The sequence below is a fragment of the Rhinopithecus roxellana genome, chromosome 2 (assembly GCF_007565055.1).
Source record: "Rhinopithecus roxellana isolate Shanxi Qingling chromosome 2, ASM756505v1, whole genome shotgun sequence".
Taxonomy (NCBI): domain Eukaryota; kingdom Metazoa; phylum Chordata; class Mammalia; order Primates; family Cercopithecidae; genus Rhinopithecus; species Rhinopithecus roxellana.
Genome location: NC_044550.1, coordinates 31,616,469 through 31,641,991, shown reverse-complemented (window position 1 = coordinate 31,641,991; position 25,523 = coordinate 31,616,469). Strand labels below are relative to the sequence as shown.

The window sequence follows — 25,523 nt, the reverse complement described above, 5'->3', positions numbered from 1 at the left end:
ATATCCTTTCTAGAATTAAATTTCCACTATGTATTAGTATTGGAGAGCAGCCTATTATTTGTTAAGTGACTTCCATTTCAATAACCCTATTTCGGGAAAACTAACCTTGTTGTTACACCACCGCGGTTGACCAAAAGAGGGTCCCTGACCCAAGAGCAGCCAATCGACCACAATTGGGCCAGATCATGAGCTCTGTGTAGAAGGAAAAATAACAACTAACTGAACCCACAAGAACCTCTTTTTAGGGAGTTTGAATTTGAGAAGTACAGAGTTAGTAGTTGATAGGAAGGAAAAAGGCTTAAGGAGGACAAATAGAGCAGACAGTAAGTAGAAGTCATGAGTACCTGAAACTATGAACAAGCAGAAACCATAGGGTAAAATAGCAGAATGTTGGGGCAGTCAGAAGCAGTTGTAGTAGTAGAAGCTGAAATATTTACACATGCAATACAGTATCTGGGATTTGCTTCAAATTGCTTTCTCCCCAATCTAGGGTTGAGGAGGAAGATTGATATAAGTTGGCAATTCTTGCAGCTGTTGCAAAGTGCCTGACACATAACACATGATAGGCTCACTGAATAGGAACATAGGAATTCATTATACTCATCTCTGTAGTGCTTGTATGTATTTGAGATTTTCCATAACAAGAAGTTAAAAATATAGTATTTACATACACATATAACTCCAGAATCCAGCCACTTTCCATCACTTCCACTGCTATCATCTTAGTATGAGACACCATTATCTTTTTCCGAGATTACTGTTATAACTCTCTGAAAAGCCTACAAACTTCCACCTTCCCCACTCCATCACTTTAGTCTCTTTTTCTACACAGCAGCCAGAAGGATCCTTTAAAAATCTAAATCTGATACGTCACTTCTCTGCTCAAACTGTTGCAATGGCTCCCATTTTCACTCAGAGGAAAAAGCCAATGTTCTTACAATGACCTGTAAGACCCTGAATGATCAGATTCCCTGTTACCTATCCAACACATGGTCCTGTTTTTCATGAAATATCTGGGGAAAGAGTTTTTAAAACAGAGGAAACACCCTGGAGCAAAGACACCAAGGCAGTAGCAAGACTCATAAATTTGAAGAAAATAGCCTGGAAAGAGTCCCCAAGATCACCCAGAGCTGACCAAAAACAAGACCAATGTTCAGGAAATACAGGCTGATTCAGCTTTCCTAAAATTTAGGAATGATGTAGTGAAACAGACTGGGTTTTAGAATCACAGACTTGCCCAAATTCTTGTCTTCCCATTTACTGACTAAAATTCAAGTTCTGATTCTCAATTTTTCTCATTTGAAAAATGGGGAGAATATAATGATTTTCTGAGCTTGTTGCTGAGGTATTATGTATAAAACATCGAGTGTAATGCCCAGCATATACCTGGTACTCAAATGTAACACAAACATGTACCCTTCTCCTGTAGAGAAAATGGGGCAAAGTATATGCTGAGCAGATGGGAAAACTCGTTTCTTAAAATACCTCTCATGGAGTCTACGTGAGAGAGTGAGCCTTGGCCTGGTAGATGAGAATACTTAGATCCGGTCCAGTCTGTGACATAACTAGCTGGGGACTTTGGGAGAGCCTCTTCATCTCTTTGGAATGTAGTTTAATCATCTTTAAAATGAGAGGATCGAACTAGATCTCTAAATTTTCTTTCAGTGCTAAGATTCTATGACGTCTCAATAACATTTAGTGATTCCTTCCTTTCTTAAGCAGCCCTTTTGGTGCGGGCCACAAGGGATAGGGCATTAGAACAATGGAAGGTAGAATGGGAAGAGGGAAATATTTACATTATAAAGTATGGCTGGTTTCATGGGTGTATGGCTTATGCAGGCTCACAGGGCCCTCTGTGCTCAGTTTAATGCTCTTCTCTTACTGTCCTAAAATTCTCAATACTTTTTGAACAACTTTTGCATTTTCATTTTACACAGGGCCCTGAAAATTATGTGGCTGGTCCTATTTCTATGGATTGACTATTAATAAGTACAAAAGATATTTTCCTATGAGGAACTAGAGAGAATGGCAGCAAGATATCTCTAGGCACCTAAAGAGGGGTGGATGGATGGAAAAGATAGTTGCCTGGGATAAAATGGAAATGAGATAAAGTTATGTGGGGATGGGGAGGGGAAAAAGGAGGTAGATGGTCACTTCAGCATTATAAAGTGCTTCTTTACTTTTTGCTACTTGCTTTCTCTAAACTATAGTATTAGAATGCCATCTGCTGGCTAAGGATACACTCTTTCAGAGGTTTCCAATGCAGTCTCTGCTGCATTTCAGTGTCTAGGGAGTGTTCCAGAAAGGTCTGATATACCATATTCTATACTTTAAAATGATAATTATTAAATGTTTCTTCAGTTCCAAACTCCATATTAAACAAAGCTAATACAAAGACTCCTCTTGAACTGATCCACTAAAACTGCTTTCATTTATTGAACAAAAAATAATTTTAAAAAAGCACTATGTGCCAGGCAGAAAGTATTTAATGATGAACACTACTGGTAGAGATACTTAGGTCATTAAAAATTTTCTCAAATGGATACAAATTCTCAGGCTCATCTTGGGTCTGAATCAAAGTACCAAGAATAGCATCATCATCTTCAGCATTGGATGGTCATCTAGAGTAGGGTTATACTTTCACTCACTGTGTGCTAATAATGCAGGATGCTGTATATTGCCTTCAGGCCCGATGACCAACCTTCAGGCTGTTGTCTGGAACAGATTTTACTAGAGAATTGACTGGAAAAGAAGAGTATGCAAGACAATGGCAGAAGATGAAAGTTAGGAGCAAATGGTGGAAATCAATAGTCATGGATAAAGCACAGTGTTCCAGAGGGCTTCTCTCATCCATATATATCCTCATTGAAGAATCCATTAGAATGACGGATTGCGAGAAGTCCTCCCTGCCATGTAATCAAGATTACCAGGAATGAAAGAGGGAGCTTAAATAATTAGTAGTTAGGACTGCTGTGAAGTGAAGGAGTAGTAGAACTCTGAAGGAGGGCAGGCAAGGAAGTGCTCCCTAAATGTCAGTCCAGTTTCAAAGCCACATCTCTCAGATTACAGGTAGTGAAACTTGTTCTTATCAAACGATTCTGGCACACTCAATATATTCACTGGAGAAAACACCTGAAAGTCAAAGAACAGTACTCTTCATAAACTTGAAAACAAAACATCCTTTAGGTAAAGGAGTATATGCTCAATGTCATTTCTTGGTTTCAATTTAGAAACTTTTTTTTTTTTTTTTGAGACAGAGTCTTGCTCTGTCACCTGGGCTGGAGTGCAGTGGCCGGATCTCAGCTCACCGCAAGCTCCGCCTCCAGGGTTTATGCCATTCTCCTGCCTCAGCTTCCCGAGTAGCTGGGAGTATAGGCGCCCGCCACCTCGCCTGGCTAGTTTTTTTATTTTTTAGTAGAGACGGGGTTTCACCGTGTTAGCCAGGATGGTCTCGATCTCCTGAGCTCGTGATCCGCCCGTCTCGGCCTCCCAAAGTGCTGGGATTACAGGCTTGAGACACCGCGCCCGGCTCAATTTAGACACTTTTTAACAAGATTATTTTTTAAAGGATACTGAAGGGCACAAATGTGACACAGAACTTCCTCTCTTTAACATATACTCGGAACACAAAAACCTCGGTGAAGATGGAGGTTATTTCACAATCCCAGTCCAGACTGTCCTGCGTGTTCCCATGGCACAAGGTGTTCAACTCCAGCAATACCATTACTCTGAATTCAATCTGCTTGCCTGCCTCCTCTAGTTTGTGAGCTATATGAGGGCAAGGATAGTGTCTTATATCTGTACTCTACACTGTATCCCTCTAACACATAGTAAATATTAATGATTGTAATTTGGGGCATGCTGGGCAGCCCCAGCCTCAGAAAGCCAGCTTTCCCTATTCTTTCTTATACCCAGAAGATCTACTGAGGGAATCAGTCCTTGTTGTTCTTTACAAACAGATAAACTTATTTTGAACCAGATCACCGTAGCCATATCTGATTAGGTCAAAAATGGCCACCTGATCCAAGGACAGTCAATTTCTATACTTGAGAGCAGCCAATGATAGAACTTTGTCCAAGACCAATAATTCTCATTAATTAAAACCAGGTAGGGTGTCTGTTGAGAATTTGACTTCAATACACAGGAAAAGTCATTAGCTAGTAATGATGGGCAAAAGTTAAAAGATACAGATGGAAAAGCAAACAGCAGAGGACACGAGGTAAAAGCAGCCATGATAAGTTCTAGTAAACAAAAACTGGATAGAAGAAAAGAGGGGTGAGATAACATTTTTAGATGTGGAAGTAATGAATTCTTGCTTCTGGTGGACAAAAAGATAACTTGTTCAGTATAGGCTCCTTGTACTCTGAGTAGCCAAGAATACATATTCCTTTAACCAAATATGCATCAAGCACCTACCATGTGCTAAATATGACATGAGTTTTAGTGGTGGACAAGACTAATCTATTTTGTTCCCATGGAACTTCAAATCTAGCTTAGCTTAGAATCTAGACATGGAAGACATATTGAACAAGTAAAAATTATTGTGATAAGTATGATAAAGGAGTAAAGGTAGGCTCTCATAGAAATATATGCTATCTTGAATTATACTTTCCATTGAACTTTTTCATAAGATGCTTGATTGTATGGACTTTCTTGAATTCTTAAAGGGCCTAACTCACATTTCAGACTCCTGTTATCCTTATTTTCACACAAATTGGCTCCTACACACAAGCAGGAAATCACAAAATCTAAATAAAGGCTTTCTTTATAAAACATAGCACTAACTCAGATACAGTTAAATGCAACTCCTTCTACCACTACAAGTTAACATTTATTAATACATGGTGTTTCCAATTAGCCAGATATTTTTCAAAGTGCTTTATAATACCAATTCAAGTTCGTCATCACAACAAAGTCTATATAACAAGAACAATTATTGCTAGTCTCACTTTACACATGAGAAAACTGAGGCAGAGAGAGGTTATATAACTTGCCCAAGGTCAACAGCCGTAAGTCGCTGAACCAGAATTTGGACCCAAGCAGTCGTCCTAGAGTCCAAATTCAATTTTACTTAATGTGGTTATGTAGATAAATTTTCATTCAAAATATCATCCATCAAATATGTATTAAGCATGACTTACATGCAGGCACTATGTGCCAGGTGGCTGATGTAGGTGTTACAGATACGACAAAGAACAAGACGGACAAAAATCCCTGTCATCATGGAAGGGATACAGATAACAAGCAAGAGAATGAAGTGAAATATATAGTACATTAGATGATATAAGTGCTATTGAGAAAAATAAAACCAGAAAGAGGGACGTGGAGTGTCAGAGGTGAGATCACGGATGCAGTTTTAAATAGAGACTCGGATAGCACTGAATAGGTAACATTTGAGCAACACCCTGAAGCAAGTGAGAGAATGAACCATTCTGTTTTAGTCAGAGCCCTGGATTTGGATCCTTGAGCCAGTGACGGTCTTAAAAGAGCCTTGGAATTACACTGAGGGTTCCTGGGCTCTGTAATATAAACAGTCTAGGGCTGGATACAGTAGCTCACACCTGCAATCCCAGCTACTCAGGAGGCTGAGGCAGGAGGATCCCTCGAGCCCAGGGGGTCAAGGCTGCAGTGAGCCATGATCATGCCACTGTACTCCAGGCGGGGAGAGACTCTGTCTCAAAAAAATAAATAAAGAGCCTAATTAGCATAGCCTATGGGGGCTCAAAGTTTCTAGCTAAGGAAGAACAGAGTAATGTAACAAAATAAGCATTATGAAACAAGCAATAGACTCCTTCTATCTTCTGAACTGGAATTTCTGAAGGATTATTTTGTAAGGCAACAATACTGAAAACTTTACGAACTCTATTCTTCCCAGTTTCTAATTGTTATAAAACCAACACATGATCGATATATTTAGTCTGCCTGGGTTACAAATTGATGAAGTCATTCTCACAATAGGGAGAGTAGCCTTGTCTTCCTGTGGGGATCATTTTACTCATTCCCTTAGGTTCCTAGGGAGTACCCTTAATTCCCAGGCAAGAGTCACTCTATGAAAAGAAAGTTGTTTAAGAAATTTAGCGTGCATTGGAATGATGAAGAAACAGAGAAAAACACTACAGATGTACTATTCCTACATTCTATAACTCTGACCACTAATGAACCATGAACCATGAATCTGTATCCCTCTTAAGTTGATTTAGGTTAGCTTTTTGGTGTCATCTTTTACCTTCTATGCCTCATGCTTTTCAAAATCAAGTAACATTTCCCCAACTTTGAGGTACCTGTTGCAATACTCCAACAGCTTAAACAAACAGAACCGCACCTTTATGTGGCCTACTTGCCAACACAGAAAATAGGGGGAAAATACACTTTTTCTTTTGAACTCTGAGAATACTCTAAATTTGTCACTTATTTTTTAAGCATGGGAATATCTTTTCAAAAGAAATCCTCATGGAAGTCTAACAATGCCTACACTGTCAACTCTACTCTGCACCTAGAAGAGGGTACACTAGCTCATTCTTCATGCAACAGTACTTGAGGTTTTCCACTTTAATACTCCTTTCAGGGAGTAAAGAATGGCATAACCTGAGGTTGTCACAAGAAGCCATTATCTGAAGCATCTGGACTTGTTCAATCAGATCTGAGTACAAAGTACTGGACTAGAAGGTGTCCTCAAAGTCTTACCATGAGTCCTGGAATATTGGGGTTTGGCTGGCAGCAGAACCTCCTCCTTTCATATCTGTCACTACCTTTTGGCTATCAGCTGGAACATGGGGGCCGAAAGGGCTTAGGTGTCCTGTACCTCACAGACCCAGTGTCTTCTAAGCTTTTCTACTTTAATTTTCTCAGCACCTGAAAAATTCACCTTTTAAGACCTTAAAGAGCCCCACTTAAGATATAAAGGCAAGGGCCAGGTGTGGTGGCTCACACCTGAAATCCCAGTGCTTTGGGAGGTCAGGTGAAAGAATCACGTGAGGCCGAGAGTTTGAGACCAGCCTGAGCAACAGTGAGACCCTGTCTCTCCCTCTCTCTATATATAAAAATACATAAAGAGAATTATTTATTTAAGAATTGCTACCCTGATTGCTTCCAGACAGTCCAATTTAAGAAATTACAGGAATTATCTGTTTTAGAACTTTAAGGTTGATTTAGTCCCCTAATGAAGACCAATGTGACTTTTTGTTGTGGGGAAGGTGAAGACTGCCAAGCATTAATATTCTTTTTTGGGGGGTGGGGGGGTTCTTTTAAGGTGGTTAAGATACATATAATATACAATTTGACATTTTAACTATGTTGTATATACAATTCAGTGACTATTAATTATATTCATAATATTGTGTAATCACCACCATCTATTTCTAAAACTTTTTCATAACCATAAACAGAAACTTTCCATTAAGCAATAACACCTAATTCCCCCATCTCCCAAGCTCCTGAAAAATCAAATATTTTCTCCCATTCTATAGACTGTCTTTTTACATGTGTCTGGCTTATTTCATTCAGTGTTTTTTCAAACATTATTTTAAAACATTTAGCATTATTTCAAGAATCATCCATGTTGTAGCACATATCAGAACTTCATTCCTTTTCATAGCTGAGTAATAATTCAAGATACATATAACTACATTTTGTTTATGTAGTTATGGTTATGGTTAATAGTGCTACGATGAAACAGCATACTTGGTGTATACTTGGTGTACAAGTATCTGAGTCTTTGTTTTAAATTATTTGGGATATACACCTAGAAGTAGGATTGCTAGGTCATATGGTTCTTCTTTAACTTTTTGAGGAATCTCTAAACTACTTTCCATAATGGCTCCATTATTTTACATTCCCACCACCAATGTTAAAGGATTTAAGTTTTTCCACATCCTTGCTGACCCTTGTTTTTTTCTGTACTATTATTACATTATTATTGCCATCCTAGTAGATGTGAAACAGTATCTCATTGTGATTTTGATTTGCATTTCCCTAATGACTAATGGTGTAGAGCATATTTTCAACTGCATGTTGGCTATTTGTATATCTTCTTTGGAGAAATGTCTGTTCAAGTCCTTTGATCAGTACTTTTTTTAACTGGGTTCTTTTTGTTGTGGAGTTGTAGAAGTTCTTTATATATTCTGTATATTAAATCTTTATCAGATATATGATTTACAAATATTTTCTTCCATTCTGTAAATTGTCTTTTTACTTTCTTTATAGTGTTCTTAGATGCCCAAAAGTTTTTAATTTTGATGAAATTCAACTTACCTATTTTGTTGTTGTTGCTTGATGTTAGCTGTGGGTTTTTCATTATACCCTTTATCAAGTTGAGGAAGTTACCTTCTATTCCCAGTTTTCTGCATGTTTTTATTAGGGAAGGGTATCAGATTTTACCTAATGCCTATTCTGCTCAATTGAAAAGAAATGTTTGTCTTTTTTCCCTTTGTTTTACTAATGTGGCATATTATGCTAATTGACTTTCTTATGTTGAGGTATCCTTGCATTCCTGTGATAAATCTCACGTGGTAAATGGTATATAATCCTTTTAACATGCTGTTGGTTTGGGTTTGCTAGTAGTTTTTAAGAATTTTCTTTTTCTTTTCTTTTTTTTTTTTTTTTGAGATGGATTCTTTTTTTTTTTTTTTTTTTTTTTTTTTTTTTTTGAGACAGAGTGTCACTCTGTTGCCCAGGCTGGAGTGCAGTGGTGCGATCTCAGCTCACTGCAACCTCTGCCACCTGGGTTCAGGCAATTCTCTTGCCTCAGCCTCCCAAGTAGCTGGGATTACAGGTGCCTGCCACTGCACCTGGCTAATTTTTGTAGTTTTAGTAGAGACGGGGTTTCACCATGTTGGTCAGGATGGTCTTGAACTCCTCAACTCATGATCCACCCACCTCAGCCTCTCAAAGTGCTGGGATTACAGGCACGAGTCACGGTGCCCTGCTCTTTTTGAGAATTTTTGTATCTATATTCATAAGGGATACTGGTCTGTAATTTTTTATAGCGGTAAAAGCATATAACATAAAACTTACCATATTAACCATTTTCAAAAGTACAGTTTAGTGGTGTGAAACATATTCCTACAGTCGTGAAACAGATCTCCAAAACGTTTTCATCTTGCAAAACTATAACTCTATGCCCATTAAACAACTGGCCTTTTCCTTCTGTCCCCAGCCCCTGGTAACCACCACTCTACTTTCTGTTTCTAGGAATTTGACTACTTATACCTGTTTCTAGGAATTTGACTACTTGATACCTCATGTAAGTGGAATCATACAGTATTTGTCTATCACTGGCTTATTTCATTTAGGATGATGGCCTCAAGTTTCATCCATGTTGTAGCATTTGACAGAATTTCCTTCCTCTTAAGGCTTAATGATATTCCATTGTAAGTACATAATACATTTTTTAATCCATTCACCTGATGGACATTTGGCTTGCTTCCACCTCTTGGATATTGTGAAAAGTCCTGCTATAAACATGGGTGTGCAATATCTATAATTTTCTTTTCTTGTGATGTCATTATCTGCCTTAGTATGAGAGTACTAGCTTAAAAGAATGAATTAGAGAGTGCTCTCTCAGTTCTATTTATTGGGAGAGTTTGAGTAAGAACAGAGTTAATTCTTCTCTAAATGTTTGATAAAATTCACCAGAGAAGTGATCTACTACTGGACTTTTCTTTGTTGGAATGTTTTGATTACTGATTGAATCTCTTTCCTTGTTATAGGTCTGTCCAGCTTTTCTATTCATCTAAGTTATCTAATTTGTTGACATACAATTGTTCATAGTATTGTCTTATAATCCTTTTTATTTCTGTAAAGTTTGGTGGTAATATGTACACTTTCCTTTATGATTTTAGTTATTTGTGTCTTCTCACCTTTTTCTTCGTGTCGCTAAAGTTTTGCCAATTTTGTTGATCTTTTCAAAGAACCAATTTTGGTTTCATTGATTCCCTCTATGGGTTTTGTATTCACTATTTCATTTATCTCTGCTCTAATCTTTATTATTCCTTGTCTTCTGATAGCTTTGAGTTTACTTTGCTCTCCTTTTTCTATTTCCTTATGTTGTAAAGTTAGGTTGATTTGAGATCTTTCTTTGTTAATGTAGGCATTTACAGCTATAGATTGTCTTCACTGCAATCTACAAGTTTTCCTAAGTTGCATTTTCGTTTTCATTTGTCTCTAAGTATTTTCTAATTTCCGTTATGATATCCTTTTTGAACTACTGGTTGTTTAAGAGTATGTTAAATTTCCACGTTTGTGAATTTTCCAGTTTTCCTTCTGTTATTAACTGCTAACTGCATTTCATTGTTGTCAGAGACCTTTCTGACTTCAATTTTTAAAACTTTGTTGAAACTTGTTTTATGCCTTAATATATAATATATCCTGGAGAATGTTTCATGTATACCTGATAAGACTGCATATTTTGCTGCTGTTGGATGGAGTTCCATATGTGTCTGTTAGGTATAGTTGGTTTATAGTGTTGTTCAAGTCCCCTATTTTCTTATTGCTCTTCTGTCTAAATGTTCTACCTATTATTAAAAGTGAAGTATGAAAGTTTCCAAAAATTTTTGTAAAACTGTCTATTTCCCCCTTCAATTCTGTCAATGTCTGCTTCATATATTTTGATTCAGCAATTTCTTGGTTGCTGTAAACTTTTGACTGTTTTCCAGCATTCTGACAAAGTTATTTCAGACATCTTTTGCTTGTTTTTCAATGCTGCTGTGGAGGGACAGAAACTTGGAGTGGCTATTCCACCATTTTGAACACAGGTCACCCAAGGTGACTTTTGACACTAGCTTTCACTAGAACAGAAAAAAAAAAAGAAAAAAAAAAAACACCACCAATAAATCTGTTCTCCAACAGGCATATTTACAGATATGAACAAGGAAGCTGAGCTTCTCCAGTAGAGGCCTTAAGTCACATTCTCTGCATCTATCTCTTCCATTCCATGTTGGTCTTTGAGTAATCCCTGAGGAATCACAGCATTCCATGAAATTTAGTTTAAAAAACACGATTATAAATCATTAAAGCCCCTTGATACTTACGTGTCTACTGCCTATGATTTGATGTCATAAACAGTTGAACAATAATTTTGGACTAGATGATCTCTTGCTTATTTTCTGATTTACTTTTTTCCAACAAACTTTCTAACTTCTAGTTAATAAAATGCATTTTCATTGAGAAAATTTGAAAAATATGGAAAAGCACAAAGAATAAAACTATCTGTGATCCCATCTTCCAAGGATAACTTCTGTTAACATGGTTACAGTTGTCACACATATAAGTCTAATTCTGGTCAATATTTTATATATAGCAATGATCACCTTAGCACCCATTTATTTATTCTAAATTAACAGCTTTTTAATTCCAAGCCTAGGTTTTGATTCCAAGCACAGGTTTCCTATGCGTGGAAAACTATAATCTTTATGAGATAAAAACACGTCACGTATTGACTAACCTTTGAAACTCCATCCTCAATGACCGCCTCTCTAACACCTTTCAATAAAACAAGTAACAGGTTGATTGCTGATGATTAGCTTAACGAAATTTCAAAGTTGTAGGTTTCAACATCTTTGTCATTTGTGCCTACTAGTCAAGCTCTGCTCTACTGAAGTTGTTTTTAAACTTTTAAAAGCAGAAGGATGCTTTGTTTTGAAATAAAATCTTGTATGAAACTCTAAAATATAAACAAAACTAACTTTTTATGGTTGAAGTCTGTTTATACATGTGTAAGTAAGTAGCACAAAGAGGTTTAATTGTATCTGACTAGTGTGTTCACAGCCAGTTCTGCTCAGCCTTCCAAATACCCAAATCATTATGCAGAACCCCAGGCTCTGTGATACTGTTTGAAAATTTCATTGTTCTGTTATATGTCCTCAGTCAGTATTTTTAATGAATCAGTTGGTATTGCTTCTGTATCTCTTATGGCTCCTTGGACAATGCCTGACACACAGCAGGTATTAAAAAGTATTTACTAAAATTAAAGAAGGAAAATCCACAAAAGGGAAAAGACTGGCACGTATCCATTACTAGTACTTCAAAACATCTCAGAAAGTATCCCCGCTGAGAGTATAGATCAGTAGTGTTAGATCCCACTGGTATCATACATCATTATGTTCTAAAACACAAAATTTTACAAGTATTTTTTTGACTGGGATTGTGTTAGTGGTTGCAGAATATAACAAAATATTGTTGAATACATATTAAATTTCTTCCATGTGGAAGACACTGTTCGAAGAGCTGTGGAGATTGCAAGATGGCAAATATACTGTCTTTCCTTTAAAGAACACTTAATACTTGCTAGGTTCTGTGGCTTATGCCTGTAATCCTGGCAGTTTGAGAGGCTGAAGCAGGAGGATCACTTGAAACCAGGAGTTTGAGAAAAGTCTGGGCAACATAGTGAAACCCCATTTCTACAAAAATAAACATTAATAAAAAGCAAGCCTGGCATGGTGGTGTGTGCCTGTAGTGCTAGCAACTGGGAAAGCTGAGTGGAAGGATTGTTTGAGCCCAGGGGTTCAAGGTTGCCATGAGCTCTGATTGCACCACTGCACTCCAGCATGTGTGACAGACCAATACCCTGTCTCAAAACAAATTAACAAAACTTAATACTCTAACAGGAGAGAAAATCTACATAAAATTCCTACAAAGCAAGCCAATGTGCCAGACAATATCAAGAAAATTTCAGTGTTTTTTGAGCCAGAGGTAGGGAAATTTTGAAAGATGACCAATCTAACAAATAGCTCCATTAATAGGAGGCCACTACAGAATGTAGAGGGAAATAATAGGTGCCAAAGGAAGGCAAAAATCTATGGAAACAAATATTTCATTCACTGCCTTCATCTTGAGAAAATAACCCTCTCCTCAAGAAGAAAACAAGACATAGAAGGTGGAGACAAGTTAAATGTGACTTGTAAATGTGAAGTTTTCACAATTGGTATGTAGAAATACCAAGAATGGAGAGATCAGTGTGAATTGTAGTGAAGGAAATTTTACGAAGCTGGCACTTTAAGTTGGGCCCCAAAGGATGAGTAGGATTTAGACAGGTGAGAAAGCAATCCCCAATGCTGGAAAAAATATACTATATTTCCAGTATAACAGGAAAAACATGCACCAAAGCCCAGAGGCCAAGAGAATAGTTTCCATGAGGAAAATGGAAGAAAGCACTCTGACTGAAGCAAAGAATGTTTCCTGGGCACCAGGCTGGCTGAGTAGAGTGGAGCCAGATTAATAGTGGATATAAAGGTGGGAACTGCTAAGGCCAAGATAAAGACAAAAGGTGCAACCTAGTTAGGATGATAGTACAACTCTTTCTTTGTTAGAGCAGGGAGGGAACAGAGTCTTGCTCTGTCACACAGGCTGAAGTGCAGTGGCACAATCACAGTTCAAGCGATCCTCCCAATTCAGCCTCCCGAGTAGCTGGGACTACAGGTGTAGCACTCAGCTAACTATTTTTTGTAAAGATGGGATTTTGCCATGTTGCTCAGGCTTGTCTTGAATACCTAGACTCAAGCAATTCACCCACCTTGGCCTCCTGAAGTGCTGGGATTACAGGTGTGAACAACAGTGCCCAGCAGATAGTACAACTCTTAAACAAAGAAAACTATGGAAGATATACAAAAGAGTTAGAATGAAAGAGAACAGCCCAGGCACAGTGGCTCATGCCTGTAATCCCAGTACTTTGGGAGGCCGAGGCAGGCGGATCACCTGAGGTCAGGAGTTCAAGACCAGCCTGGCCAACATGGCGAAACTCTGTCTCTACTAAAAATACAAAAATTAGCCGCCGTGGTGGCAGGCACCTGTAATCCCAGCAACTCGGGAGGCTGAGGCAGGGAGACTCGCTTGACGCCATGAGGCGAAGGTTGCAGTGAGCCAAGATCGCACCATTGCACTCCAGCCTGTGCGACAGAGCAAGACTCCGTCTCCAAAAAAAACAAAAAATTGGTTGTAGTGAGCCAAGATCATGCCACTGCATTCCAGCCTGGGCAACAACAGGGCAAGACTCCATTTTTTTTAAAAAAAAGAATTTAAGAGAACAATAACAACAAAATGAATAAATAAAATGACCCAGAAGATGGAGAAGTAACCTGTGGTACCAATCAACAGGGTTGTTGTTAGGACAGGTACTCAAATTGAAAAGGAAGAAAAGATGAAATTAAGATGAGAAAGAATAATTTAAGAGAAACACACACACTTCCAGATTAAAATTACAGTAACCAAATGCTCCACTGTTGGAGAGGTTATTCTGTAAAATTAATTTAATTCCTAGGATGATCACGAGGATGCTTTATCACATGGACATACTGGCTTGAGAGCTGCATAAGAAAAATTTGCATTATCCCTTAGGTTAAAGCAAAATTCACCATCATCTCCCTCCTGAGAACTTATTGCACTTGAAGTTCAGAAGGTTTGTAACCTTCTGAGTGTCTTCTTAAAAACACTTAGCTGTCTTTGGCCTGATGGTTATAGCATTTTCGTGCACCACCTTCTCCACCCCAGCTCAATCAGATTAATTTTGCTGACAGAATTATGGAAGTGTTGGATCATGGTTACAGTGCAATGATTCAATCTGTAGTCCCTAGTGCATATTTTTCACTTGAACATGTGAAATAGAAAGTTCAAGGTGGTTGGACAAGTGCAGAGGAGTAGATGATTGACAGTGAACCTGGATTTCTGTACAGTACTTTTTAAAATTTAAATTGCTTCGACAATGGCAAATGCCAACTGAGCAAGGTGGTTCATGCCAGTAATCCCAGCACTTTGGGAAGTCAAGGCAGAAGGATCACTTGAGGCCAGTAGTTCAAAACCAGCCACAACACACTCTAAACTCATTTTTGTAATGTGGAATAATCAACAATCATTGGGACTCTTACAAGGGCAAAGTCGGAAATAGAATCTTTCAACTGAATTTAGTTAAAATAACCCCTCCTTATTTGCATTAGTTACTCTTCCAAGTCTGACAGACGTTCCTGACTCAAGATCAGATCATACTATCAACATCCCCTCATGATGAGCATGTGACTCTGGGCCAAGGACAAGTTTAAAACCACTTCAAGACCTGTTCAGTTTATGTCATGCTTCTTCAACACTAATAATCTCAATAATTTTTTTATCAATCCTAGTTCAAAAACTAGGAGTAATTGATCCTACCTTGTCAGCGAGAAGAATGCTTCCATCTCCGGTAGAGGCAATTGTTTACTTGCCTTTCCTAATTTTTGTAAAGATTCAATGCCACTTATGCCCAGGGTCTTTTTGTCTACTACCATCAGAAAATCTGCATTACAGCACACAATCTAATTAATTATCAGGTAATGACTCTCTCATCCCAGAATCTACAAAGCATTTTTCTTGAAAGGTCATATACTATCTCTGTCTCTAAAACCTGGCAATTGATTTGGAGGCAAATTGGAGCAAGGTTAGGAAGCTATGGAACAGCTTTAAGACTGCTGGATTTGGAGTAATTTTAGGCTTTATAATTTTTTTAGTAACCTTAGACAATTCACTCCTTTTGTGTTTCATTTTCTAGTTCTATAAAATGCAGTACAGCCCCTTCAAAGAAGTTTTACGACGATTTAATGACTTTCTGTAAAAACACAACTACAGTCTTATCTCCATTTACTATGCACTAAGAGAACCACTTATATATCTGGGTGCCCATATTTTCTGAACAATTCAGGAATCATAATGTGAAAAGAAAGAGAATATTTGAAATTGGACCCACTAGGTAAAATCCAGGCAGTATGGGTCATTTTCTTCCTGCTAGCATTCTATTCTTGCTGAGGCTCACACTCAAAGTCAAATAACCTTTGGATTATTCTTCCCCGCCCCCTTCCCCCCAGACGGAGTCTCGCTCTGTCGCCCAGGCTGGAGTGCAACAGTGGCGGGGTCTCGGCTCACTGCAACCTCCGCTTCCCGGGTTCAAACGATTCTCCTGCCTCAGCCTCCCGAGTAGCTGGTATTACAGGTGCCCGCCACCACGCCCGGCTAATTTTTGTATTTTTTTAAGTAAAGACGGGATTTCAGTATGGTGGCCTCGCTGGTCTCGAACTCCTTACCTCAGGTGATCCGCCTGCCTCGGCCTCCCAAAGTGCTGGGATTACAGGGGGCGTGGCCAGGTTATTCTTAAACCCACTCCCTTGAAGTACCTGCAAAATACGTGCTGGTCTCTGGCCCTTTTGGAAACTCAGTCCTGTGAGTAGGACGTCCACCTCATTGGTGGTGTTTCAAATACTAAGTGTAAAATGCCAGAGACAGTACAAAACCCACCAGAGGGTCCTTCCTAACACGTTGGCATAAGGATCCAAACGGAATACAGGGATAGGACAGGTGACCTTGGGCAGTTCCAGGGAGGAGTCCATCACCTGACTGGAATGGGCCTTTCAGTGGGACGAGAGTGTATTTCTTCCAACGAAACCTGAAAACCACCTTGCGTCCTGAGACGCCGCGAGGCAGAAGTAGGCGGGCCCATTGACTTAGTATCAAGGCGGAGGCCGCGCTTCCTGTCCGCGGTCACGTAGGCAGCGGAAAGCCGTACCAGGCGCCTGCGCGCTGGGAAGGGTAGGCTCAGAGTGCTTTCCGGAACCCGGTGAGTGGTGGATTGCGCAGGCGGCCGGATTCCACTCAGTTTCCGGTCCGGCGAACACCAAAGTCCAGGAATCTAAGCATTTTCAGTTTCTGGGATTGTTAGGAAGCTGCAGGAGCGAGATGGAGGTGGACGCACCGGTTGTTGATGGTCGAGATGGTCTCCGGGAGCGGCGAGGCTTGAGCGAGGGAGGGGGGCAGAACCTCGATGTGCGGCCTCGGTCTGGGGCAAACGGGCTTCCCAAACACTCTTACTGGTTGGACCTCTGGCTCTTCATCCTTTTCGATGTGGTGGTGTTTCTCTTTGTGTATTTTTTGCCATGGTGAGTATCTTGAATGCAGAATTGGAGTGGTAAGGAGCTTAGAGATAATTTGCTCTCTTTTGGGCGGAGAGGGGACTGAATTCCGGAGTTTATATATGTCCAAGATTACGCAGCTGGTGAGTGGCGCAGTCGGGTGGGTGGGGGAGAAGGATTAGGAGTAAAATGTTCTTTTGAACGTCCGTGGGCGTCTCCAAAGAAGTGTGGAGAAAACTTGGCGTCATATTTTCTCATGATTTGGAATGAAACCAGCTAGGCTTGAGTTCCTGCAGCACCGTGAAGCGACTGGAGAAGTTATTTCGCTTTTTGGAGCTTTATTTTTTCATCTGCCATTTGGGACCGTTAGTGACCCAGGTCTTAAGGGTGTAGTGAAGATTGAGATCGTAGTGATTTGCGTGTTGCTTGGCAGCACTAAGTGCTCAACGAAAGCTGTTTTTTTACTATACAGCTGTTTTTTAACCATGAGCAGACTACGCAGCTGTCTCAAACTTAACATGTCCAAAACTGAACTCTTAACAGCTTCTTACCCAAATTTACTTGCCTTGCAGTGTTCCCATTTCAGTAAACGCCAACTTTATCCACCGTTACCTCACAGAAACCTGAGACACTTTGTCCTTTTCTTACACACATCCACATATCCTAAAACACCAAGTGACAAAATTCTATAGAGTTTACTTGTAAAACCCATGCTCTCCATTTTCATCGCCACTCGCTCTGAAAAGACAATTCTGGCAGAGGATAAAGGAAGGGAACTTAGAGAATAGGGCAGGAGGAAGCGGACACCAAATGGAGACGGTGATAAGAGACAAGCTAAGGAGAAGCAGTGAGATGAAAGAGGGTTCCTATGGGAGAAGAGCAGTGTAGCCCATCCAGACAGCTCTCCTGGACTTTGGAGTTGATTGTTCACTCACTGTTAACTCCTCTCAGTCACCATGCCTATGAGTTACTTCTGAAATTCTCACTTCTTGATAGGCAGTCACTTTTCCCAACCCCCATCCTATATTTTCACCAAGATTTGGGTGTCTTAAGCCTCGCTGTCTGATTTCTTGGATGGTGTGGTAACTTAGAGAAGACAGGGCCAGGCACAGGGGCTCACGCCTTTAGTCCCAGCTACTTGGGAGGCTGAAACAGGAGGACTGCTTGAACTGGGGAGGTCGAGGCTTCAGTGAGCTGTGAACGCGCCACTATAATCCAGTCTAGGGGAACAAAGCAAAACCCTGTCTCAAAAAAAAAAAAAACGGGGGTAGGGGAGCCAGAGGGATTAATGGGGAGGATGGCAAAAGGGATAGGGATTTGTATAAAATTATCTGTCGAGCCATTTGTAAAGGGAGAGTTTTACTCTCCCTCCCTATTTTGGTAGAGACTAATAATCTCAAATACAGTGGGTTTTGTGTGTGTGTGTTTGTATGACCTGAATTTTCAGCTCTGGATAGAAAATAGAGGCCTTACAAGAAATGTTCCAGGCTTTTCTTTTTCTTTTGTCAATATGTAAATAGGCATAAAGTGTTAAAAATTGGGAAGATAAAGCAAATATTGCTGACAAATACTTGCTTTTTACAGACTCGTTTGCTGATACCTAAATTAAGAAGTTGGTTCTTGAGTGAATTCTGAAAATGGCTACAATCTTCTTGAATAAAGAAGACAAGACTCTCAACAGAAGAATTTCACATCTCCAAGGGACCCTTCCTTTCATTTTACACTTTGTTACTAATTTGCAGAACTCTATTAAATGGGTAGGATTTCACCCATTCCTAGCTAAGTTGTTAAAATTAAACCATCTGGTTCGTGTTTAAAAACTTTCCAACATCTAATGGCTTTACAGGAGCTGAATATAAAAACATTTATATTTAAAGGTCTTGTGTATTCATTAAGAAATATAGTAATGTCTTTTAATGTTTTAAGAGTTGATCAGGATTTAATATGATGCAAGTAATAGGGTGATTAATAAGGGAAGGTTTTTATGAATTCAAAAGCCAATTCAAAAGCAAGGAAAGATTTTGAGAGAGGGAACAAAGTATTCTTAGATTGCATAGAGGCTAAGTTCCAGTTTTAATTTTTAGGTTTAGTTGGACTCTGTTATGAAAAGATAGGTTATGGGTGGACGACAGGTTAATACAGTTTTAGAAAAAGCAGGTAATACCAAAATATTGGAAAGCTAGCATGCATGCCGTCTTACCTTGGTATCTTCCCCTTTTTTCCTTTTAAACTCTTGAGCCTCCTAGAACGAAGGATTATGTGTTTCAAACCTATTTTTTATTACTGTTGCATTAAGTGTGCTTGTGCCCAAAACATTTATTTTTATAATATCTGTAACTTGCTTAAATACTTCAGTGAAGTCAGCATATTTACTCATTCAACAAATATTTGAGCCAGGCATTATTTTAGACACAGCAGTGAACAGAACAAAAAGGCATTCTTGCCTTCATAGAGCTTACATTCTTACTGTTATTTAAATCTAAATGTTATAAAACAAGAATTTACATTCTAGGGTTGATCAGCTGGTATTTAATCAAAAAGGCCACACTCCCATAGCAGCTACTCTAAGCTGTAGTAGCTAATAAAAAATAATACTGTTGGCCGGGCGCAGTGGCTCACGCCTATAATCCCGGCACTTTGGGAGGCCAAGGGCAGTGGATCACTTGAGGTCAAGAGTTGTGAGACCATCCTGGCCAACCTGGTGAAACCCTGTCTCTACTAAAAAATACAAAAAATTTAGCCGGGCATGTTGGCATGCACCTGTAGTTCCAGCTACTCGGGAGGCTGAGACATAAGAATTGCTTGAATCCAGGAGGTGGAGGTTGCAGTGAGCCAAGATGGGGCCACTGCACTCCAACCTGGGCAACAGAGACCCTGTCTCAAAAAGAAAATATTCCTGTTAGCCCTAAAGGCTTTACATGAGGAATGGTAAAAGTAGTCTCTTGTTTAAATTAGTTGCATTCAGTATATATACATTGTCTTAAATATTTTGAGAATATTCCCTTCCCTTTTAAACAGGGAATAAGATCTGGTAAACTCTGTTTATCTTCCTACGTTTCAAAATGGTTCTTAGAGTTAGTCAAGTCTGGAATATAATTCCTGAGTATAAAGTTAGCAATCATGCCTTTAAGCTGTTGCTGCATCAACCTAAAGAGAACCATCTATGGAAGGTATGGTTGAAACAACTGTGGGAACACAGAACTGGGATTTCACTGAGTTTATCAAATCAGTTGTGTGAACTGTTTCTGCACTGCTTGCTAATGGTTTCGTCTAGTAAGTGTTTACTTATATAGCTGAGTTTGGTTTTGTTGTAACAAATTACCTGGTGGTGAGATTGTGAGGTGATTAACAGTTCTCACATAGTTTACTGTTAGGTCACACACAGACTTCCGATCATAATCCATACTGTCTTTTTGAGCCTAAAATCAGCCTACTACCACAACTACCAGGTATTCTAGTATAGTGAAGATGGAGAGATCTTGGTGTGAAGGTTAATTTTATGTGTCATCTTGATTATGCTAGAAGATGCCCAGATTTCTGGGTTTGTCCATGAGGGTGTTTGCAGAAGAGATTAGCATTTGAATCAATAGATCGAATAAAAAAGAGCCATCCACTCCACCGTGGGTGGGCATCATCCAATCCCGTGAGGGCCTGGCTGGAATAAAAAGGCAGAGGAAGGGCAAATTCTGTCTTCTCTCTGCTTGAACTGGGACATCCATGTTCTATCCTTGGACATTGGTTCTCCTGATTCTCTGGCTTTCAGACATGGAGCAGGGCCCCTTGGTTCTCAGACCTTTGGACTTGGACTGGAACTACACCATTGGCTTTCCTGGGCTTACTGTCTGCAGACAGCAGATGGTGGGACTTCTCAGCCTCCATAATCATGTGAGCCAATCCCTCATAATATATTTATTTCTATATGTCTCTCTATATATATCCTGTTGATTCTCTTTCTATGGAGAACCCTGACTTAGTAATATGACGTGACTGTAATTGGCAGTTTTTTAAATTTTTAAAATTGGTGGCAGTATGAAGGTTGAATCTTTCCTATATATAAGAAATTGTACCTAGGATTAAACTGTGCCATAGCAAGTATAGTGACTGCTTACATTACCCTCAGTTTGAAGACTTTTAAGGAGTGGATAAATGGAACACCAAGAAGTTGCAAACTTGCTAACAAAACATAAAAAAAAGACATCAAAAGAAAATCAATGTGACTTGACTGATAAATTCTTTTTTTTTTTTTTTTTTTTTTTTTTTTTTGAGACGGAATCTCACTGTGTCGCCCAGGCTGGAGTGCAGTGGCGCGATCTCGGCTCACTGCAAGCTCCGCCTCCCGGGTTCCCGCCATTCTCCCGCCTCAGCCTCCGAGTAGCTGGGACTACAGGCGCCCGCCACCGCGCCCGGCTAGTTTTTTGTATTTTTAGTAGAGACGGGGTGTCACCGTGTTAGCCAGGAGGGTCTTGATCTCCTGACCTCGTGATCCACCCGCCTCGGCCTCCCAAAGTGCTGGGATTACAGGCTTGAGCCACCGCGCCCGGCCGACTCTGATAAATTCTTTTGTAAATTCACACCATTTTATATAAGTGAAATGATTGTTTTAGTAGTTCCTTTTGAAATGAACTGGCTTATTAGCAGTTGCAAGGGATAGTTTTTAGGGGGCTTAACCTGAACGTTTCAGGATGTAAAGAGCTGCAAATACTGAGTCCATAAGTGGCATGGGAGTACATTTGGAGACTTCAGCCTGTGAGCTAAGAATATTTTTTACATTTTAAAATGATTGGGGGAAAAAAAAAAAGACTTTCATGACATGAAAGTTATATGCAATCTGGATTTCTATGTTGACAAAGTTTTACTGGAAAACAGCCATGCTCATTCATTTACATATTGTTTATGGCTGCTTTCACATTACAAAGGCAGAGCTGAGTAGTTGTTACAGAAATATTATGATCCACAAAGCCAAAATTATTTTCTATCTTTATAGAAAGTTTGCCAACTCCTTTCCTAAGGAGCTGTGCTTTAGACCCTGCTGGAGTTTAACTCTTAGGATCTCTCCTGTGATAGATAACATTTCATGATCAGTGAAATTCCAAGTATCTGTGACTTAACCCATAGTAATCCATGTTGGGGGGAGGGTGACGCACAGTTCATGAATGCAAAGAGAAGTCCAATCATATCAACTTAAAAATCAGTTTATCTTAAAATTTTTTTGGATGAGAAGAAATTGATTTCACATGAAAATAGAACATTGTGAAGGTAAGTATTTTAAACATTACAACTGTTGGCTGAATTATTTACAAAGTTATAATGAGCTTATATCTGAATGAAAACATCTATAAAAATAAATAGGCACCCTAGATGTAAAAATTTTACATGAAATAAAATGATTAATATATGTGTATCGATCTGTATTTGGAGTGTTGAATCAACATAAAAATAAATGGTCAGTTTCTAGTTTGTGTAGCAGTACATGAGTCAGGAGGTTTCAACTGGACAGTACTTAAAAGAGGCAAAACTGGACATTTCTATTTGATGTCTACAACTCAACTGAGTTGAAAAGACAAATCTCTGAAACTGCTGTTAAACACAAAAATTAGTTTAAATGTTTCAGATCATACATTTCCAACTCACATCTTAACCAAATAGAAAAAAAAAAAAAACTACACAAACTTTCTGACAGCCATTAAAAAAACTTGAAGCCCATTTTTCTAGTATTTTACAGTGTTAAAAAAAAGCAGTAAAAACTTTGGTATTTCAAATACAGGTTTACAAACTTTATTTACAAACCCTCCATACTAAAAATTATGTTAAAAATAAGTTTTCTTAAACGATAAAATTAATTTGGCATTCAAGTATTTCTAACTTACGAGAATATAAAGTAATGATCACTCACTATTATACTTAAGGCTAGTAAAAACTATAGGTAGTAGATAAAATTGGGCCACGACTTGGTAACTGGTTAAACTTTTAGACTTTTATAAGCAATTATTTTCTGTTTATCTAACAGTATTCACATTAAATTATTTACAACATTTTAGAATGTTTTAACACGATTTACGGAATCAGTCAAGTGGCTACATTTACTAGTTTACTGAATTATATTTATGAGGTTTATCCATTTAGGAATGTAAGGAAAACTTTAGTTCTGTTTCTCAGTTATCTGGAGTGAACATAAAACTATTCTAAACCACAATTAGTTTACCAGCATAGTACAAAATAAAATGACAACTAATGAAATAAGGCAATTAAAGTAACTTATTTTTACTCGTAAGGTTACCATAATAATAAAAATTCCTTTAATTTTCAAAGCCCGGGTAAAATTACTATTTGTTCAAAGTAGATAAAAGGGAAGGATGCTTCAATTAAACATTTTATTAAAATTGAACTCTATATGAAAGGTAGAAATTTAATCTGGAAACCTAGATAGATTTTCAAATTCAGATAAAATGGATTGACAACCTATAAGCAGGTAATATTACAGCAAAGAAAATGTAGGCAATGACAGTGACATACCCAGTGGGGGCCCTACATTAATTCCTAACACTGGTGGTTAACAGCCCAAAGTAAACCAAACCAAAATAAAGATCTTTCATATTTCACACAAAATTAGAAAAAAGAGTAACAAGATAAATAAATATACTAAAGTTTAAGTATTTTAACTTTTTAATTTACATGGCTAAAGTAGTATTTATGAATACCTGTAATAGTCAAAGGCCTAATTTAGGTAGATACTCTGAAGACAAAAGTTCTAGGAGCAAAATTAAATTTCATCTGATCTTGAAAATTTACAAATTGTTAATCATATAAGGCTTTTCTTTCCCCAAATGCTATCAAATTCACAAGTCATTTTTTTAAAGACACTTAAAGGGATCATATGCAGTGACTATCATAGAAGTCAAAAACAAATGGGTGAAGCCCTTTTCTGGTTACCCATTAGAAAGTGCTTCTTCATAAAGCAATTCTTTGACAAAAAAGTACCAGGCTATGTATCACCTGGTACTTTTCAGTTAGCATAGTTTATAATCTCCATACATGAGTACTGGTTAGTTTAATGCTTCCCAGTCTACTGGCCACAAAATAGGGGGACAAATGTAATTTTTATTCAACTATAGCATATAACAAATGAATTATTATATCTCCCTGATTTTCTATTTTTCGCGGCATGCCAAGACTATGCAAAGGGAATTTCTTAAATATCTAATAAACTGATCATAAAATTAGATATGTGTATACACATATACACGTACATATGTATAGTGACTAACAACTTTAAAAATGCTAGGGGCTTTAATTTTATGTATCACTAGGTTTGGTCAGTAGGTTCCTATTATATTTAAATGGCCTCTGAGAAGTAAAAGTTGGTCAATTTTACCAGTTATCTATTAGAATGTATGCTAAGTTTATATCTTTGTTCAGAAGGGCAGCTTGAACCAAGATTATTTTGTAACACAGGTCCTAGTCCTTTTTCACTCTAAGATAATGAATTATTACAAAAGCCACTGCTCTCTGGAAAAGCGAGCTTGGGCCTCTGATGGTATTTCAATCTATATGTATCTGTCATGCAGCTATCAACTGAAAAATAGGTGGTTAAGGAAACTGTCTCATTTGGACAGGTAGAAATAGAGTCTAGTTCTGGTTGGCAAAATCCATCAACGGCACCTGAGTTTGCCTGAAAATCATTAGTTGGGGACTTGGACGGGCAGTTTGGTGTGTTGCCAAAACACTCTCTCAGTTGAAATGTTTCTTTATGTCTTTCATCATTCACATGTGTACTCATTTCTAAACTTGGTTCTGAAGCTGTACTTAAACTGTGCTTCGGAAGATGAGAGGTAGCTTTAAACACCTCCGTAAGTTTGACATCAGGTGGAGATTCGCTTTTCTCTGACTGTGGCACAGTGGTTATAGCGTATTTCTTTGGTGGCAAAGGGGGTGGTGGATTCTGGCAAAAAAGTTTTGGCATCTGACACCCATCAGATCTACCGGCTGACTGAATTATACATTCTGTGGATACAGAGTTCTCAAAGTAACATTGATCCATGATATTTTGCTGCAGGATTAGAGGAGCAGTTGCTGGCTTTAACCCAACAGTTCTTAGGTGTGAAGACCATAATGAAGATGGTTCATTACTGTTCACTCTCTTCCCAGAAGCGGAGTTATCAACGCGAAACGGCAAACCTGTTCTCTCAGAATTTTCTATATTAAGCCACTCAGAAAATTTGCATTCATTTTGTTTTTCAAGTTTCTGTTCATCTGACTGGTGCACATATTCTCTTGCATTATGGTCCTTGGGTATTTGTAGACTGGATGAAGGAAATAACTTTCCATTGTTTTCATGTACATGTGATCTGAAATATGAAAATAAAAACAAAGCTAGAACATCCTATGCAAATATGTGAAACTAGGGGAAAAAAACATTTTGTAGTTTGATTTTCCCAAAATACAGTTTATATTATTTTTACAACAAAACCACAAAAATGGAAAGACGTTTGCAACCATTAACATTTTCAACTCTCTCCAAATCCAAACTCTTTATGTCAGAATATTTGTTTACCAGAAACAGCCATCATTACCAGAATCCCATTTCTAATAATTAGAAATATAATTTTAAAAACTCACTTCAACTTAAAACACTAAAATTACATTTATCTGTAGCAATATATAGAA

General features: G+C 38.4%; 2 protein-coding genes and 1 long non-coding RNA gene across 7 annotated transcripts in view; 1 reads left to right on the top strand and 2 right to left on the bottom strand.

Annotated features, from left to right (window-relative positions):
• LOC115892882 overlaps positions 1-16,589 on the bottom strand; it is a 50,424-nt gene extending 33,835 nt beyond the window's left edge. Inside the window, exon 1 of the long non-coding RNA XR_004052796.1 lies at positions 16,344-16,589. This is a non-coding gene — a long non-coding RNA (uncharacterized LOC115892882). The remainder of the gene's footprint in view (positions 1-16,343) is intronic.
• On the top strand, positions 12,706-19,577 carry C2H4orf3 (chromosome 2 C4orf3 homolog). Its single transcript, XM_010364866.2, has 3 exons — positions 12,706-12,895; positions 16,472-16,886; positions 18,444-19,577. Coding segments are annotated over exons 1-3 (606 nt in total). The 3' UTR covers positions 18,445-19,577.
• A 2,460-nt stretch (positions 19,578-22,037) lies between these two features.
• Positions 22,038-25,523, bottom strand: part of USP53 (ubiquitin specific peptidase 53) — a 75,540-nt gene continuing 72,054 nt past the window's right edge. For all 5 annotated transcript variants that reach the window (XM_030915448.1, XM_010364864.2, XM_030915454.1 and 2 more), the window contains one exon: positions 22,038-25,204. In XM_030915448.1, the coding sequence (XP_030771308.1) occupies positions 24,331-25,204 (874 nt within the window). In that variant the 3' untranslated portion in view covers positions 22,038-24,330. The remainder of the gene's footprint in view (positions 25,205-25,523) is intronic.